We start from the raw sequence: 18,514 nt of genomic DNA on the forward strand, positions 1-18,514 counted from the left end.
ACTCAAAATTAATAAAAATTAACTGTTCAATATTTTAAACAAGTATCTACATCATTTTGTATTTTTAAATGATATTCCATGTTCATGAATATTTAACTTTTCTCACTTTTCTTATTTTCTTGCCATATAGATCTATATGTTTTAGAATTGTAAAATGATTTAGTCTCAAAACCAATTTTCTGTTGACTGTTATTTTTAATACATGACTGTAAATAGTTTAAAATACCTACCTACTCTTTCAGACACTTAATTTAAAGAACAAACAAGACTTGTATAGGAAATATTCCATCTGTAGATCAATAGTAAATTTGCCATGTCAGGTTTATCCTTGGAACTAAACTGAAAATTTGCTTAATTCATGAGATGAAAATAGGGATTTTTTGGATGACGATTTTAAAGGTTTGGGTCAAATCTTTTTTCTTTAATAAAAACCTTACAATGGAATAACTCTGAATCTAATTTAATTGTGACTTTAATGACCACCCCAATTCCAGATAATGTGGTAAACATTAGAATGTCTTAGTCATATTGGATATCTGCATTTGGCTCACTTAGGACCATTATTCTGGTGATAAAAATACCAGGTATACAAGATGGATAGTGTGGGGATTCAAAGGAAGTCCTGAAATACCACCAAAGATCTTGCTAGAGTTATTGCTAAAATGTTTTAATATTATGGAAATTTTTTGAGGCAAAAATAGAGGTAGTCTTTAAAAATCCTGAATTAAATCACCTAGGCACATGTATGAGCAAGTGTGTAATTAAAACATGGTGGCCAATATTTCTTATATGTCATTATATGTCATAAATACTTCCATATTTGATACTTCATCTTATTTCACTTATAATTCCTCTAGAATACAGGTAATAGGACTGCCTGTATTTTATAGATGATGGTCAGAGTTTAGCATCATTGACTGCTCAAGGTCACACTTGAACCAAATGGAATATCCCAGACACAAATTCAAAGAAAGTGTCTTAGAGTGTACACTTCTCAATGTTGGCTCAGTTGATGTATTAAAAATATTAGCTCTGGTAATAAACAAAAATAAATACAGTACTGAAATAACATACCAATTTGTACAACTAATCCACTAAAATTTATTTCTGGAGAGAGCTAGAATTCTCCACTTTTATGCAATTCTCCCAATTGAATTCATCAAAATTTTTGAGTTTTCAATATGCACCTGGGGTTTAATCAGGAGGAGAAGGATGAAACCAAGTAAGACACTACCCCAGTAGTGTCTTACTGAGGTAGTGTCTTACCCAATATAAGATTATAATCAAGAATTCTTTTCAATAATATATGGTAATTCTGAATGAATAAGACAGCTCATGAACAGTGGGGTCCCACAATCATTACATAATTCAGACATGATTCGGTAATAATAGGAAATGGCACTTGGAGGGTGTCAGAGACACTTGAGCACTGAAGTGAGAAAAGGGTGAGTTGTGGTGAAACCACATTTCCTGATGGTAATAATAAATACTGTGATTCTTGACATTGATACCATTTGAGATAAAGACTTCATCTTCATTTTCTCCTAAGATATATACTATGAGAGTCCTTGCCATAAGATGAAAATGACCAACAAACTACATGAGTTTACTTGCATAAGAAAAGCACTTTTCTTGGAAGTTGGCCTTGGAATCTCAGCCAATGCCATTCTTCTTCTCTTCCACATCTTCAAATTCTTTCTTCAGCACAGGCTCAAACCCACTGACCTGATCATCTGTCTCTTAACCCTAATCCACTTAGGGATGCTGATAATTTTGGGATACATGGGTACAAATGTTTTTGTGTCTCAGGAATTCTGGAATGACATCAAATGTAAATCATTTATCTACTTGTACAGGTTTTTAAGGGGTTTTTCCATTTGTGCCTCTTGCCTGCTGAGTGTCCTCCAGGCCATTTCCCTCAGTCCCAGAAGCTCCTTCTTGGCAAAGTTCAAATACAAATCCCCATATCAGAACCTGTGTTCCCTCATTTTTCTGTGGATCCTCTACATGTCCTTGAGTGCTCCCTTCTCATACTCCTCTACTGCCATCCTTAATATGACCTCACATGGTCTTATATGTAATACTGAATCCTGTATGACATTTCCAATGAGTTACTTTATAAGACATTTATTTTCTGTATTAGGTGTATTTCGGGATGTCATTCTGATAGGACTCATGGCCCTCTCAAGTGGGTACATGGTGGCTCTATTGTGCAGGCATCAAAGGCACTTACAGCACCTTCAGAGTACCAACCTGTCTCTGAAAGCATCCCCTGTACAGAGGGCCACCTGGACCATCCTTCTGCTAATGAGTTTCTTTATGCTCATGTACTGTTTGGACTGTTTCTTTTCCTCATCAAGAACTATGTGGAGCAATGACCCAATTTGTCATTATATCCAGATGATTGTGGCCAACAGCTATGCCATGACCTGTCCTTTGCTGCTAATCTTTAATGAAAAACAAATTATTAACTTCTTGAATCTTTTTTTGGGAAGATAGTACATATTTAACTATTGATGATGGATAAGTTTTCCTAACAATACAAATACACTGGATTCTGAACAATAAATTATGGCATAGGATATATATTCTCTGGATTAAGTGAATATGGACTTTATACATGTTCTGTTAAATCTGTGTACTTTGAGACATGTGAATAACAAACATTTCATGGAAATGTCAATCATGTAGCTTTTTGGGATAACACAAGGGTCCACCTTACCTGCTTGATGTCAGCATGTGATTCTTATAAGGTGGGTCTCACCTTCATGGCCTAGGTTAGCCACTTCTAAACACAGTGAAGGTGTATAGCACTTTTTAATAAGTGCTTCAGTGAGCTGTATTTTGCCCAACTAAATATGTCAATTTTTATTGCCATGAATTATCTACCCTATCCAACACTGTTCTTTTATTTATCTGCTAAAAAGAACTAAAGTCAGAGACTGAGGGGTCAGGGTGGATATGAGACTTTAGTTCACTCTTCCATGGGTTCAGCTTTGACCCACATAAGCAACTTCCATATTTGAAACATGGAGTTAAATCAAAGAGGCAGATATCAAGCCTAACTCACAGGCAGCAGACTGACAAACCCAGCAAGAACCATGCTATTCTAGGGCTAAATGATTCCTTAATCTTGCTTGATTCCCAGAATCTTGAAGTCCCATTTCACACAATTTTTACCTGAAGTATCAATGCTGACTATGCTGTAACAGTGCTGGTGAGTACTCGGCAATAAAGGATGCCAGAATCCATTAGCCATGTCTACTGTCTACACAGCAAGGGGCCACATGTGTTACATGCTTCTTTCACTGGACTGGAGGCCACAAGGGCAGGGGCCACTTCTCATCCACAGTGACAAGGCTGCTGAGGACACAGATGCTACTATTAATATATATTGAAGAATTCTTTGACAATATAATGTCCATAAAAGCTATAATTTGACAGTTACTCTCCAGACCTGATTCTAGAAGCTTGGATGTGTATATATATATATATATAGCAAAATGACCAGTAATTGAACCTATGTGAGTAGAGATTTGAATGTCTTGGGAGCTTAGCATGAGCCTGGGCAGAAACAAAGCCTCTTGTGTCCATCCAAGGCCATTCTTTTTCTCCATATATCATATGGGTACAATATGTGATTCCATGTTCTTGTTCCATCCTGACATGGCAGTTATCCCAAGACCAGAAGTGAGGTTGATTTACTTACCTCCCCTACTGGCCATCTCTAACTCCTTCTTGGGAGCTGTGTCTTAATCATTGAGCACCAAGATCACAAAATTCTTTCAGGTTTGGGATGATAAACACTCAGCTGTCACATTCAGTTCTAAACCACAGGGCAGTTGCAAACAAGCCACCCATCAGTTTCAAACAGACTCTCTTCTCAAGGATGCAGGAAGTACAGGGAAAGATGAACTGAGGCCTATTCTTCAGGTTCTTATATGATACCTTCAGCAACAAAAGGGCAACACTTTTTACTACAGTTTGAATGTTTTTCCTCTCAAAACTTTTTGTTGAAATCCAAACCCACCAGGTGATGATATGAATTGAGGCCCTGGAGGTTATTAGATCATGGGTGTGAAGCCAAATGGGTGGAATTATTGTCCTTTATGAAAATACTAACTGCCAAAAAGCTCTCATTTCACCCAGTGAGGGCACAGAGAGATGGTGCACTGCCTTTATGTGATCAGAGTGCTATAATAAATTATATTAGACTGATGGTTTTTAAGCCACAGACACTTATTTTTCACCCTGTGGAAGATCAAGGCACTAGGAGATTCAATGTCTGGTGAGGATATGCCAAATGGTAGGAAGCTTTTGGCTGTGTTGTCAAGTGGAAGAAGGGGCCAGCTTCACTCTGGGACCTTGTTCATAAGGATACTAATTTCACTGATGAAAGCTCCAGCCTCATGACCTCATCACCTGCCCAAGGACCCACCTCTTTATACCACCACCTTGGTGGGGAGGAGTTCAATCTAGGTAATTAGGGGAATAGAAACCTTCAAATTAGAGCTGTGTAAGAAGAAGCAGCTCCTCACCAGACACTAAATATGCTGAAGACTTCATCTTGGACATCCTAACTTCCAGAAGTACACAAAGGAAATTCTGCTGTTTTTAAGGTATGTAGTTTCTAGTATTTCATTAGAGCAGCACAAACAGACTAAAATATATTTCAAATGACAATCATTTCCTTTCAACTATTTCCCCACTATGAACATATCTCTGAATTTTACACAGGTTATTGACTCTCTTTGACAGTAAATGATCACGCATGCCAGGATTCCTGCACTGCTCCTATTAGACCCATTTATTTAAGATAAAAGTGTAGCCTTCTTCTGTCCTGCATCATAGGCTTTGCTGTTACCTCTGTAGAGGAGCTCTTGACCCCTAGTCACAGCAGGGCACAACTATCACTTGCACATTCTTTTCCTCCTCTACAACATGGATCACAAACTGCCATCACTTTACAATGCTTATTTGTGCATTTGCTCATCTGCCTCTACAGTTAGAATAAAGCTGCCATTTGCTAGCTGCATGACCTTGAACAAGTTAACTTCTACAGTGTTCAGCATCCCTGTCCTGCAAGATGGGTATAAACATGGCTCATATTCATGGTGATATTGCTTCCAGTAATTGGAACAGTGACAAAAATGCTGAACACATGATTCCAACACAAGATCATCAAAGGTTCCTGCTGTTGAAGTGCCACCATTATTAGCTGTCAAACCCAGTTTACAACATGGGAAATGTGAATCCCAGATGAAGCGAAGCCATTTAACCAAGTTCACCTGGCCAGTGGATTCAGGTATGCAAGATTTCCTGTTCCCAACCACAGCTTAGGGTCAGAACTGCAAAAGAGCCATGCAAAGATCTGGCCACTGTAAAGATGTTGAGGGCAGTTTCATAAGTGGACTTGAGGCAAAGAATTGTGAGATGGAGTCAAATCTTTAACCTTACACTTGGGAATGGTGAGATTTCATCGTCAGCCTGACTCCCTTCTCACAAGGACAAAACTGTCATGGAAGCCTAGGCAACAGAGATGAGTTAGTATTCCTAGGAAATAGCATCTACACACCTCTTCACAGGTGTGTTCATTCTCTTCAGCCATAAAGAATGGAATTATGTCAATTGTGGAAAATGAATAAAAATGGAGAATATTATGCTAAGTGAAATATCTCAGTCAGAGAAAATGAAGGGTCAAGTGTTCTTTTTATATATGAAATCTATAAATAAAAATGGAAAGAAGAAAATAAAGGGGACACACAAAAGTAGGAGGGATAAGACCAGAGGGAAGGCAAAGGAAAGGAACAAATGAAATATTAAGGAATAAGAATGACCAAATGTGTTACACACAACCACAGATATGTGAAAGACCCAGGAATTTGATCATAAACACTTTAGCTGCCAAAAAGAAAAATGGATCAACAGTCCCACAGTTTAGCGCAGGCAACCACTTCCTTAATCAGATTGCTAAAGCTCAAGGCTCAGTAAATGGCACGACTTCAAATTAAATTTTCTGCACAGCAGAAAAGAACAATAAAGCCTGTGGAAAGAGGCCATAGAATGGGAGAAAAAAGTTTCAGCCACTGTTCCAACAGAGGATTAAAACCTAGAATATATGAAGAACTAATAAACCTTAAGAAAAATAAGTCCACAAATAATTCAATCAATAAATGGGCCTCCCTTCCACCCCATAACAGGGGTCAGGGGGGAGGCAAGAATAGAGGAAGGATAGGTTGTGCAGAGCAAAATGAGGTGTGGGGAAGGGATGGGGAAGGAAAAATAATAGAATGAGACAAATATCATTACCCTATATACACATATGATTATGCAAATAGTGTGACTTTACTTCATGTAGAACCAGAGAAAAAATAATTGTAAGCTATTTGTATACAATGGATCAAAATTTAAAAAACCAAACACACAAACATACACACACACACACACACACACACACACACGCAATAAATGGGTCAATGAACTAACATACATTGCTTTAAAAAAGGTCAAAATAATGTTCAACATCTTTAGAACTCAGGAAAACCAAAACTCCACTGATATTTTATATCTAATTAAAATGTCAATTATTAACAAATAATAAAAATATTTGAAAAGATTCAGATAAAAGGGAATGTTATACACTCTTGGATGGATTTTCAATGAGTATGATCATGATAAAAATCAGCATAGTGGTTTCTCAAAAACCTAGAAATGGAATTACCACTTCTCCCCACTACATCCTTACTGGTATTTATCCAAAAGATCTAAAGTCAGCATAATATAGCAATACTTGCACAACCATTTTTATAGCTGTGTGGTTAACAATAATAGCCAGTAATGGAATCAGCCTGTGTTTCTCAAGAGTTGAACACAAAAAAGAAATGTGGTAGATATACACAATGGAGATTAATATGGCAATTTTAAAAGCTGTGTTTTTTACAGAAAAATGGACAGAACTGGACAATTTGATGTTAAGTGAAAAAGTCAAACTCAGAAAGTCAATAGTCAAATGTTTTGTCTCGTAGATGTAAGCTAGAGATGAATAAAGAAAAAAATAAAAGAATCTCATGAAAACAGTAGGTAGAAAAGTAGAGTAGAAAAGGGGGATTTGTGGATGGAGGAGATGAAAGGAATGGAAAGCATTGGGGAATTAAATTAACCAAATTATGTTATGTGCACATAATGAATATTTTACAATGAATCCTACATTAATAACTGTAATGCACCAATTAAATTGTATTTTATTAAGAATTAGAAAACCAAGAGCTAAAGATCAGTGGGACATGACTTCCACCTATCTTATGGTCAGAACATAATCATGGCTACTCCTACCTTCAATGGAAAATGGGAAATGTAGTTTATAAGTCATATAAAAGACTGAAAGTAGTTTTATTCACAATGACTGATATTACTTCATCACATTAATGTTCACAACAATAATAGCTTTGCTTTTTCACATAGAGGTATTTGTTTGAAGTGCCAACTCTTGGCCAGGTATGGAGCTACCACTGGTGTCCACCAGTGAAGTGAAAATACAATGGTCTGTCTTCCTATGGCTCAGACAGCACTCACTGTGCACCAAGTACCTTTTACATAAGAGTTCATTTATTTCTCATCATACCCTTGGGAAGCAAGTGACAGCAGACAAATCTTAGAGATGAGTAGATAGAGGCTCTGAGAGGTTAAAAATCTATTCAAGGCTCGATAACTATATAGACACCCAAATCTGAATGCATACTGATACACTCCAGAATTTCATCCATTAACATTTATTCTATACTAGTGACTACATCTGAGAAACTCACTGAAAACTTCTATAAATTCAAATCCTGAGACCTTCCCCCAGAGATTCTTAACTAGTTGGGGCTATAGCTCTCGTATCACTGTATTTGTGCCTAATTCTCATAATGAAAAGATGGATTTATTTTTCTATCTATTAAAAATCAGGGAAACTTAGAGATTGGACTCATGTGCCCAAAGTCAGAGTCTAGAGTAAAACAAGGGTATGTCTCTACAGACTCATTGTCTCCAAAGAGCTCTTCCTGGCTCCACATAAAAGCAGACTCCACAAAGTTGGGAGTATAGCGTCCAACAATCTTCCACAGTTAGCCACAGAAGCTTTCCAGGGAGTGAGTGTACATGAAAGACCAGAATCCAGGTTTCACTTTGGTGATCAAGGAGCCATGTCATGGCAGGAGATAGGGCAGAGCTCAGGTCAACAAAGGCAGGGGTATGGCTGGGCCAGGATGGGGGCTACAGGTGGAAATAAACCTTTCCAGAACACATGAATTGCTGGGCTTCCTCCTCCCAAATTGAGTCTTGCCTAATTACCCATATGCCGGAATGCTTGTTCAACTCCTTATGCTCTTATTTTATTTTATATTTCTGTCTCATGTGGCTTTGGAGGTTCTTATGCTTTGGCATTGGTTATGACATTCTTCTCTATTTTTCCAGCCTTCCCAGACCCATCCATGTGTAATTTTAGCCTGTAGATATTACAGTTTTCATTGTATGTATTTCCATTTAGTTCAAGTTTCCTATTCTCTCTAGAAAAAAAAAAACTATTTTTTCATTTGTTATCATACCTGTATTAACACTTCACATATTGATAACGGTTGTGATAAAGAACTATCTTTTGATTCCAACACCTGGAACATCCTTGGATCTGCTCGAAATGTTTATACATTGTTTTGATTCCTGATCACAGGGCTCCATTTAGTGCTTTATGTAATTTTATAAAAATTACCCAAGAAACTGAGCCTAATTTTACATGGTTTCTCTCAGAAAACATGTAACTCTCCCCACTACCTCCATTAGGAAGAAAGAGGGCTGATCATGCACGTTCCTTTGCATGGACTTCCAGCTAGGGCTCTGCTTCAGCTCTACTACATGCAATCTTCCTGTGATCTCCACAATATGTGCCTTTCAGTTCTGCCTCTCCCTTTCTGTTTTCCAGTTTATATTATATAAATTTTAATATTGTAGTCAGAGCTTGAAACACAAATTTGCCAGTTTGGAAATGATGGCACCGACAATAAACACTACCCTGAAAAATGGGTCTCAATGTGCTAACAAACTAGAGAAGAGGGGCCCATCAAATGCTGTGGGGAGAGGATCCCCAGAGCCACTGGGAACCCTTGGGGGATGCCAGAACCCACTCATCTCAAAGTACAGGCATTATAAATTGTGGAATGGGTTTAATATACTTTGAACTTAGAATCATAATGAGAGTAATTGATGTTGTCAACATGATGAAGACATGATCCCAATCAAGATCCCTCTCCACATGTGTCCAGGGAACTTAGAGAAAAGTTTGGAGCCCAGCTCTCCCAGGACTGCTGTTATCCACCAGAGGAGAAAGTAAAGTTAAGAGAGAGGTGACATGTTTCACTGGGGAAGCCACAGTTCTGTATTCTCCAGTGGGATCTTGTCACCTTTCTAAGACATTAAAATTATGAGCCTGCAGAGATATGACTTAAATAGCTCCTTTCCTTAAAACTTACAACTGCTTGGGCTCTTTTCAGCTGCATGGAGTCCTCAGCCACCTGGGTAAGTATGTACATGTCTTCAGATGCAGAATTAGTGTGTGGTTGGGTCCTAGGAATACTGTGGAATGAGGGAATTTTGAGTCTACCATGAGGATTCTGATAACTGCAGAAACATCAGTTCCAACAGTTCTACTCAGCCCAGAGAACTGTGTTCTTTATGGTGCAAAGAGGATATTTTCTTCGAAGAATATTTGCTTCTTTAATTTAAATTCTTCTAAAATTAATCAATTTTTCATAGGGAATGCCAATTCATTTTCCAATTTTTTTTAAATTCAATGCATTCTTGTGACACAACTTATACGTGATATGTTATCTAGAAATTTTAAACATTAACTACTTGTTCACATATTATCAGAGAAGCCATGAGTTTTAATTTAGTATTTTTAATTATAATTTTGCTTTTGTCATCTTCATACATCAAATGCAACTATTATTTATGTGACTTCTATAGTTTGAATAAAAATAAGTTTTTAAATCTTTGGAAGGAAATGAGGTTCTATGTTCAAACCCTGATTTCACAGAGGGAAATCTCACACTGCTATTATCTATCTACTCGTATTTTTTCATGAAGTCTTTGGATCTAATTTAACTTCACAAATTAAAAATGACCTTACACTGTACTCTATCAGTGAGGAAAAGTCAAATGAGAGGATCATCATGGTAAGGTTGGAAAGTATGTTAATTATTTTGAAAAATCAAATGAACTTCTGGTAGTTTCACATTTCTGACTTCAAAATAGGAATATAAGTCACAAGAGTTTAGAGGAAGAATATTTATGTTCATTAGTCTTTCATTTTAGGCACTAAAAGAAATGCCCTTTCCAATTTCTGTCACAATGGAAATGTCTGAATCTGATTATGTTTAGAGAAACATTTAGGTCAGTGGAATCACATCCTGACCTGGTGACCTGGTCACTGTACTCAACTTCCAGATTTTTTTCCCAAACTTGATTTTCTATTTCTTTAGCATAGACAGATAAATGTGAATCTTTCTCCTTTTCTTGTCACTAAGCCACAAAGAATAAGATGAGACAGTAAACCAAAGTTGTGACCAAGAAATCAATACTTGAATCACTACATCAGTCAGACACATGGACTCTTTTGCAGGACTGCTTGGGTTTCCCAGTAAAGATAACTTGGGGTCTACAAATCTGCACCTCTGGGATTCCTGTTTCTTTACTTTAAAATAACATTATTTTCTTCTAGTTGTTTTTCTCAGGAGGAATTTAAAATAGTGGTAACATAAATATCATAGCTGTAAGTGTGAACTCTGAGCTGTACTTTTCAACCATAACAATTTACAAAGCAATCAATAATTCTCACCTCTATTTGTCACAAATACATGCCATTCTTTTGCCCAAAATTTGTCCAGATTTTTGTTCATTATATTGCTGTAGTTTATGTATTTCACAGCAGAAGTGCTCTTAGGACTGATATCTGCTGCGTGATGGTTTTGCCTTCCCTGAAGTACGAGCCATTTCTCCCTAGTGCTCTTCATAGATTTCCAGCACAAGTAGAACCACAAGGTAAAAAGTGCTGCCTACATGAACCTTGGTCCTAAACCCATTTACTTTAAGCAGAATCAGTATGACATCTCAGATCCCCTTGGTCCACTTTTACCTTAATGAGTTACAGGGCAGGATGGGGAGGATTGGCAAGTACTGAAGATGAGCTCTGTGATATGGACAATCTGAAGTATGGGAGTCTACACATGCAAAGCTATGCAGTGAGTAAATAATAGTGTTTGTCTCTCATCTCATCCCTGAGAGGCAGGATGATGCTCATACTGCAGATGAGAGAAGAGTTGTGTGCTCTCTTCACTCCTTCACCCTGCATCTGCCCACTTAGAAGATCCTAAGAACCCCTATTTTCAGTGGAGATTGCAGAGGGTTATCCTCCTCTTTACTTTTGTCCTGAACTCAAACTCATGTCCACTGCTTGAGCAGTTCTCACTATTTGGGGGGAACATATATGATCATGCACATATCATAGAACCACTTATGATTTTGACAATGGCAGGATGACACAATGTCTAATATGGCTGCTTCCTTGATATAGATAATTAGTGGAGCCCATCCATGAGGGTCCTCCAGTCTTCACTATCATCTCTAACAAAACAAAGTTCTGATTTTCTATGGACTTCTTTTTTCATGTGTGATCTGTTTTACTCATTTGCTCACTTAGCCTTTCCTTCCTTTTACCAGATGTGGGTTTTAAAAATGTGACCAATTTCAGAAATTCATGTTAGATTCCCTTGGATTTATACATCTTTATAAAAAAAGTCCACATTGGGGGCAGCTTGATTTCTCCAGTAAGATAACTACAGTATTATTGCCTGGTACAACAGGGAACCCAGGTACCAAACTGACAGCATCACTCCAGAGACCCTTACTTGAGGAATGCTTCTCAGATTACCCCACTGATGGCAGAGAGCTTGTGTTCTATCCCCTGATCTCCTAGACTGTGCTGTGCTAAAAGCAATCATAATGCAGCAAAACTGGGAAGGGATATGCCACAGGATTTCTTTTACCTTATCTTTATGAATGGTTCCCATTCCCCTGGATGTTTTCTAACAATGTACATCACCATGGACATTACTATAGATCTTTCTTTACAATAGTATGATACATTTATCTAATTTTAATCATGTATATTTGATGTACATATTTTAGTGATAGGATTGCTTGTGGTTCAAAACTGGAGATAGCAGATGACTACTGTATTTTCCTGTGGTTTCTCTTGGTGCTGCATTGCAGAATATTAATTTTGCTTAGGACTATAGCAAATTTTATCAATTTCTCTTGAAGCAAACTCCCAGAAAAGGGTCCACCATGCTCATGCTACTAATACAGAATTTCTCTTTCATAAAACAATTTTCCATTGGTTTTAAGGCAATGAACAAACAAATCCATGAATCTTGAATATTATTGCAAATTAATGGCACCTGTACATTCCTGATTTTCATTATGCTTGCTTTTAGAGCTGCATATTCCTTGCTCACACTCAACTTTATCCAATCATCTAGAGACACAGGTGATTAAAACATGTCATTCAATAAGTGCTAATGCTTATTTTTTGTGAGGCTCAAATGTTTATAATGTATTAAAGCAGATACTGTATTCACAGAAATGTGATAGAATGCAACTTTTTTGTTTTGTTTTATAATATATCATTTTTGTTGAGAGAAGGCAATTTATTTATTCATTTGTTTATTGGTATCAGGGATTGAACTCAGGGTGCTTAACTACTGAGCCACATCCCCATCACTATTTATTTGTTATATTGAGGAAGTGTCTTAATAAGTTGCTTTGAGACTCACTAAGTTACTCTGGCTGGTTTTCAATTTGTGATCCCTCTGTCATAGACTCCTGAGCTAGTAGGATTATAGGCATGCACCTCTGTCCCTGGCCTCAAACAATTTTTCAAAGTTATTTATTACATACTAATATGGATCCAATAAAACTTTATTTACACTGTAAAAATGTCCATATAGTATTTGACTTACATGAAGAAATGTATAAGAATGGGCATATGCCATTCATATGGACATAGATGTCATAAAATAAAAGAACTAAGTCCTAGGGACCAAATGTGACCCACAAAATTGTGTACTCATATGGACATTTGATTTATATCTTTCTGTTTTTTTTTCCTGGAATTATCATGAGAGACAACCCCAAAACATAGAATAAGTGAATGGTGAAAATTTTGACACTTCAACTGCTATTACTTGGTAAAAATATAATCTTTTCCTTATGATGGTAGAGAGTTTTCTTTTTCCACTAATAATACATCATGGCACTCATGAGTTGAACCTGAAAATATTGATCACACAGAAATCAAAATCAGAAAACCTTCCTAGATCTTTGATAAGAAATAGAATGAGATTGATTATGAGTAATAAGTACCAAAATCAACTAAGAAAAGAGAGTAATTCTTAGGTGTTAGAGAGCTGTAGGGTGATTATAGTCTATAATAGTTACTTATACAATTTGAAATAACTAGAGAAGAGTTTTCAGGTTTCAAACATAAAAATGACAAAATTTGAGAAGACAGAAATTGCCCTGATTTGATCACTACACGCCATAAACATATGTTGAATTAAAATTTATATCCCATATCCAAGTACAAATAGTAGATTCCAATAAAAAGTAAAATAAACAAAAGTCAACACTTCAATGTAATAACCAAGTATCTGCATTACCTCAGATTTTTAAATGGTATTCTATCTTCATGATTATTTTCCTTTTCTGGTTTCTCTTAGCATCTGTCCTTATAGATCAAAATGTTCTAAAAGAGTCATCAAATGATTGAGCCTTACAAGTTTGATTTTCTGATGTCTGGTAATTTTCATTGTGTAGATGTAAATGATTTAAAGTACATACATAATATTTCAGATACTTGAATTAAAGAAAAATCATGACTTATAAAGGAAACATCCTATCAGTAGATCAATATTAAATTTTCTGTATCAAGTTTATGATTGGCCTCTGAACTAGAGAATTGCTAACATCATGGAAGAGAAAATTGGAACTTTTTTGAAGATATGTTCAAACTTGGGTCAAATGGTTTTTCTTTAATAAAAACCATGTAATGGAATGACTCTGAATCCATTTAAACTGTGACTTTAATTACCATCTTACTTCCAGATGACCTAGTAGAAAACATGAGAATATATTCCTATTAATATTTGATAACTAGAGTGGGCTCACTTAGGATAGATATTCTGGTGGTGATAATAACAAATGTAAGATGCAAAAACAGTCCTAAAATATCACAAAAGATCTTTCTATACATATTTGTAAAATGTTCAAATATTTTGGAAATTTTGTGAGGCAATGCAGGTAGTCAGTTTTAAAAGCAGAAATAAATTTCCCAAGTCACATGTATGAGTAAGTGTATAATGAAAATATAATGACCAATATTTCTAAAGGTCATATTTTAGAAACATTTTATATTTGGTACTTCATCTTTCACACATAATAATTCCAGAATATAGGTAATATTACTCCCCATATTTTATAGATGAGATGATCATAGTTTAGCATCATAGACTGCTCAAGGTCCCACTTGAACTCAGTGGAATATCACAGATAAAAATTCAAACATCATGCCTTACAGTGTGTACTTCTCAATGTTGGTGCAGTTGACATATTAAAGATGTAGGTCAGATAAAAAAAAGAACAAAACCAGCACTAAAATATCATGCCTATGTGTAAATCTACTTTACTAAGAATAATTTCTTAAGTAAGTTGGGATTATCCACTATTATGCAGTCTTTCCTGTTGAATTGGCCAAAAATTGTTGAGTTTTCAATTTATACCTGGGGGTTAATCAAGACTAGAAAGATGAAATCAAGTAAGACACTACCAAGAAAAGCTCAAGGTGAGATTATAACCAAAAACTATTTTCAATAATATATGGTAATTCTAAATGTACACAAATGATGATGCACAGTGGGAGCCCAACAATCTTTACATAATCCATATATTATTTGGTTGTAATAGAGGAATGGCATCTGGAGGGTACCAGACAGACTTGAGTACTGAAGTGGGACAAGGGGGTGTTGATGTAAATCCACATGTTTCATGATGGTAAGAGTTTAGATTGAGATTGATGAAGGTGGTTCTTCTTGAAATAAAGAATTTTTCTTCATTTTCTCCTAAGATGTACACTATGTGATTTCTTGCCTATAAGATGAAAATGACCAACCAACTATATGATTTTATTAGTATGAGATATGCATTCTTCTCTGAAGTTGGCATTGGAATCTCAGCCAACACCATCCTCCTTCTCTTCCACATCTTCACATTTCTTCTCCAGCACAGGCTCAAGTCCACCAACCTCATCACTTGTCTATTGGCCCTAATCCACCTAGGAATGCTGATAATTATGGGGTACACTGCTACAAATATTTATGTTGCTCAGGATTTTTGGGATGACATCAAATGCAAATCACTTATCTACTTGCACAGGTTTTTGAGGGGCTTCTCCATTTGTGCCACCAGCCTGCTGAGTGTCCTCCAGGCCATCACCCTCAGTCCCAGAAGCTCCTGCTTGGCAAAGTTCAAATGTAAATCTCCACATCAAAGCATGTGTTCCTTTGTGTTCCTGTGTGTCTTCTACATATTGTTAAATGCTCACTTCTCATTCTCTTCTACTGTCATCCCCAATGTGACCTTGCATGGTCTTGTATTTATTGCAGAAACCTGCCAAATTTTACCAATGAGTTACTTCCACAGGCATTTATCTTTCATTTTGGGTATATTCTGGGATGTATTTCTCATAGGGCTCATGGTCCTCTCCAGTGGTTACATGATAAACCTCTTGTGCAGGCATAAGAGGAACTTCCAGCAACTTCACAGCACCAGTCTTTCTCCAATATCATCCCCTGTACAGAGGGCCACTAGGACCATCCTGCTGCTCATGAGCTGTTTTATGTTCATGTACTCTTTGGACTGCCTTTTCTCCTCCTCAAGGTCTATGTGGAATAATGATCCTGTTTGTCATTCAATAAAGGTGATGGTGTCCAATGGCTATGCTACAACTAGTCCTTTACTGCTAATCTGTACTGAAAAACAAATTCTTAAACTTTTGAAATCCTTTTTGGGGAAGATAACACATGTTTAACTATGGAGTGATGGATCAGTTCTCAGAATGTGCTGATACACTGACTTCTAAACAATAAATCATGGCATAGAATATATACTTTCTGAATTTAGTGGAGATATGCATGTTTTGTAAGATCAGTTTACTTTGATTCACATAATGTATTTGTTCACATATTATGTGAATAACAAATAGGTCATAGAAATATCAATCATGTGTCATTTTGAGACAACACAAGGGACCAACGTATCTGCTTAGTGTCAGTAAGTAATTCTTATGAAGTGTGTCTCACCTTCACAGCCTAGGTTACCATTTATGAACATAATGAGAGTGTACTGCACTTTCCCATAAATGCTCCAATCAGCTTTATTTTGCACAACTAATTATGTCAATATTTACTGCCATGAACTGCCACCTGATCCATCAATAGTTCTTTTACTTATCTGCTAAAAACTATTGAATGCAAGGGCTCAAGTTATCATTTGTATGCCAGTGTTCATAGTAGTATTAGTGCCCATAGCCCATAGTATAAATGACTCAATGTCTAAAAGTATAAAATGTATATAATAAATGTGGCCTGTGTTTACCACAAAATGTTATTTAGCTTGTAACAAAACAGTGAATGCCTGAGGGAGTAACTGTTGAACCTTAAAGTCATTACTGCAAGTGAACTGTTAGTCACAAAAGAAAAATTCTGTGGTTAGGGATGTGGCTGAGTGCCTGGCATGTGTGATGCACTGGTTTCCATCCTCTGTACCACATAAAAACAAATAAATGAAATGAAGGTATTGTGTCTATCTAGATATAAACATATTTAAAAAAATAAATCAACATTGTAAGAATAATGTAGAAGATGAAACTGAGAGTAGAAATCAATACAGACAGAAAATATAATGGCAGTTACCAGGGCTGAGAAAGGGGGTCAGTGAGGAGTTCTTATATGATAACTGTACAGGGATAGTTTGGGAAGAAGAAAAACACTGGAGATGGATGTTGAATGTTTTCACAATGGTATGATTGTGCTTACTGCCTCTGACCTGTACTATTAGAAAGAATAAAAATGGAAAATTTTCTGATATATGCACCTTACCATAATAAAAAATGCCCAATGACCTTTATTAAGTTAAGTGAAACACATCAGATTCAGAAGGACAAACACTATATTCTCATTAATTTGTGGAAAGTAATAAGTAAATCTAGAAGAAAAGAATGGAATAGTGGTCACACAAGAGAATGGGAAGAGCAGAGAGAATTCAGTGAAGGGCACCAAGAACAGAGAGGAGGAATCACCTCCTGTACTTCTTAGGTACTGTAGGGTAACTATTGGTTGAAAGAACCTAAAATGGGTTTTTAAATAAAATTCCTGACACATACATGTAATTAAAAGTCAAGAAGATGGAAATACTTATTACTGTGATCTCATTACAACTTATACACATTCAATGAGTTACCATAATGTACCCCATAAAATGCACAAAGAAATACATGTCTTTGAAAAGAGTTTCCAGTTACCTTACAAAGAACTGTGAAAAAACTCTAAAGTAAAAAAAATTACATATCATGATTCTAAAGATTCCAATACACAATTTTTAAAGATATTTTAGTGAATTTGGTCCAAATCATTTTTTGGAGGGGCACAGGGTTTGAAACTATTGAGCAATAACTCCATCCCTTTTTATTTATTTTGAGACTGGGTTGTAATAAGTTTCTTAGCTCCTTGCTAAGTTGTTTGAGGCTGACCTCAAACTTGTGATCCTCCAGCCTCAATCTCCCAAGTCACTGTGATTACAGGTTTAAACCACCTTGCAGTCTATCCAAAGAAGGAGGAGGAGTTCTTGTTATATATTCAGTTAAGCAACAATCTGTGCTGCTCAGCCATTCAAGAGTATGTTACTTGAAGTACGAACAGTCTCTCCATTTTTGAATAAGTTGTTTCACATGAGTTCAAGATGTCAAATTCAAAGTGTAGAGAAAAACATGGAAAATTACTGCCCTTGATGATTCATGCCATGAAAATCATGGATTTGTAGTATTCTTTTAAGTAGAAAAAGGGAAAAATCAGAATTGCACGTGTAAATAGGTGACAGTCTTTTATTTCATGGAATACTTCAAAAGATAAAATTTGTGAATGTTACAATGTCATTTATTTTCTATTCTATTACCTCATAACATCAGTGGTACTTTCTGCAATTTTGCCTTCAAAATTATGACCTAAATAAATGAAAATTGAATATAGAGGAGGCAACTTGTAGAAAGTCTGTACCATGTATAATTTCTCATTGATGAAATTATCAAAATGTAAAATGGGAGTTTCTAAATGAATGATCATGTCCAACTAGTAGAAATTATAGACTACTG

At 36.2% G+C, this 18,514-nt stretch overlaps 2 protein-coding genes across 2 annotated transcripts; both read left to right on the forward strand.

Moving 5' to 3' along the window:
* The first annotated feature begins 1,584 nt into the window (after window positions 1–1,584).
* LOC124971192 (vomeronasal type-1 receptor 90-like) lies at window positions 1,585–2,499 on the forward strand. Its single transcript, XM_047534977.1, has one exon. It carries the CDS (start codon window positions 1,585–1,587, stop codon window positions 2,497–2,499), a length of 915 nt encoding a protein of 304 aa, XP_047390933.1.
* A 12,751-nt stretch (window positions 2,500–15,250) lies between these two features.
* On the forward strand, window positions 15,251–16,177 carry LOC124971194 (vomeronasal type-1 receptor 90-like). The gene has a single exon (XM_047534978.1). The coding sequence runs from the start codon at window positions 15,251–15,253 to the stop codon at window positions 16,175–16,177; it is 927 nt and encodes a 308-aa protein (XP_047390934.1).
* Window positions 16,178–18,514: the final 2,337 nt, after the last annotated feature.

This window comes from Sciurus carolinensis, chromosome 19 (genome assembly GCF_902686445.1).
Source record: "Sciurus carolinensis chromosome 19, mSciCar1.2, whole genome shotgun sequence".
In the NCBI taxonomy this organism is placed as follows: domain Eukaryota; kingdom Metazoa; phylum Chordata; class Mammalia; order Rodentia; family Sciuridae; genus Sciurus; species Sciurus carolinensis.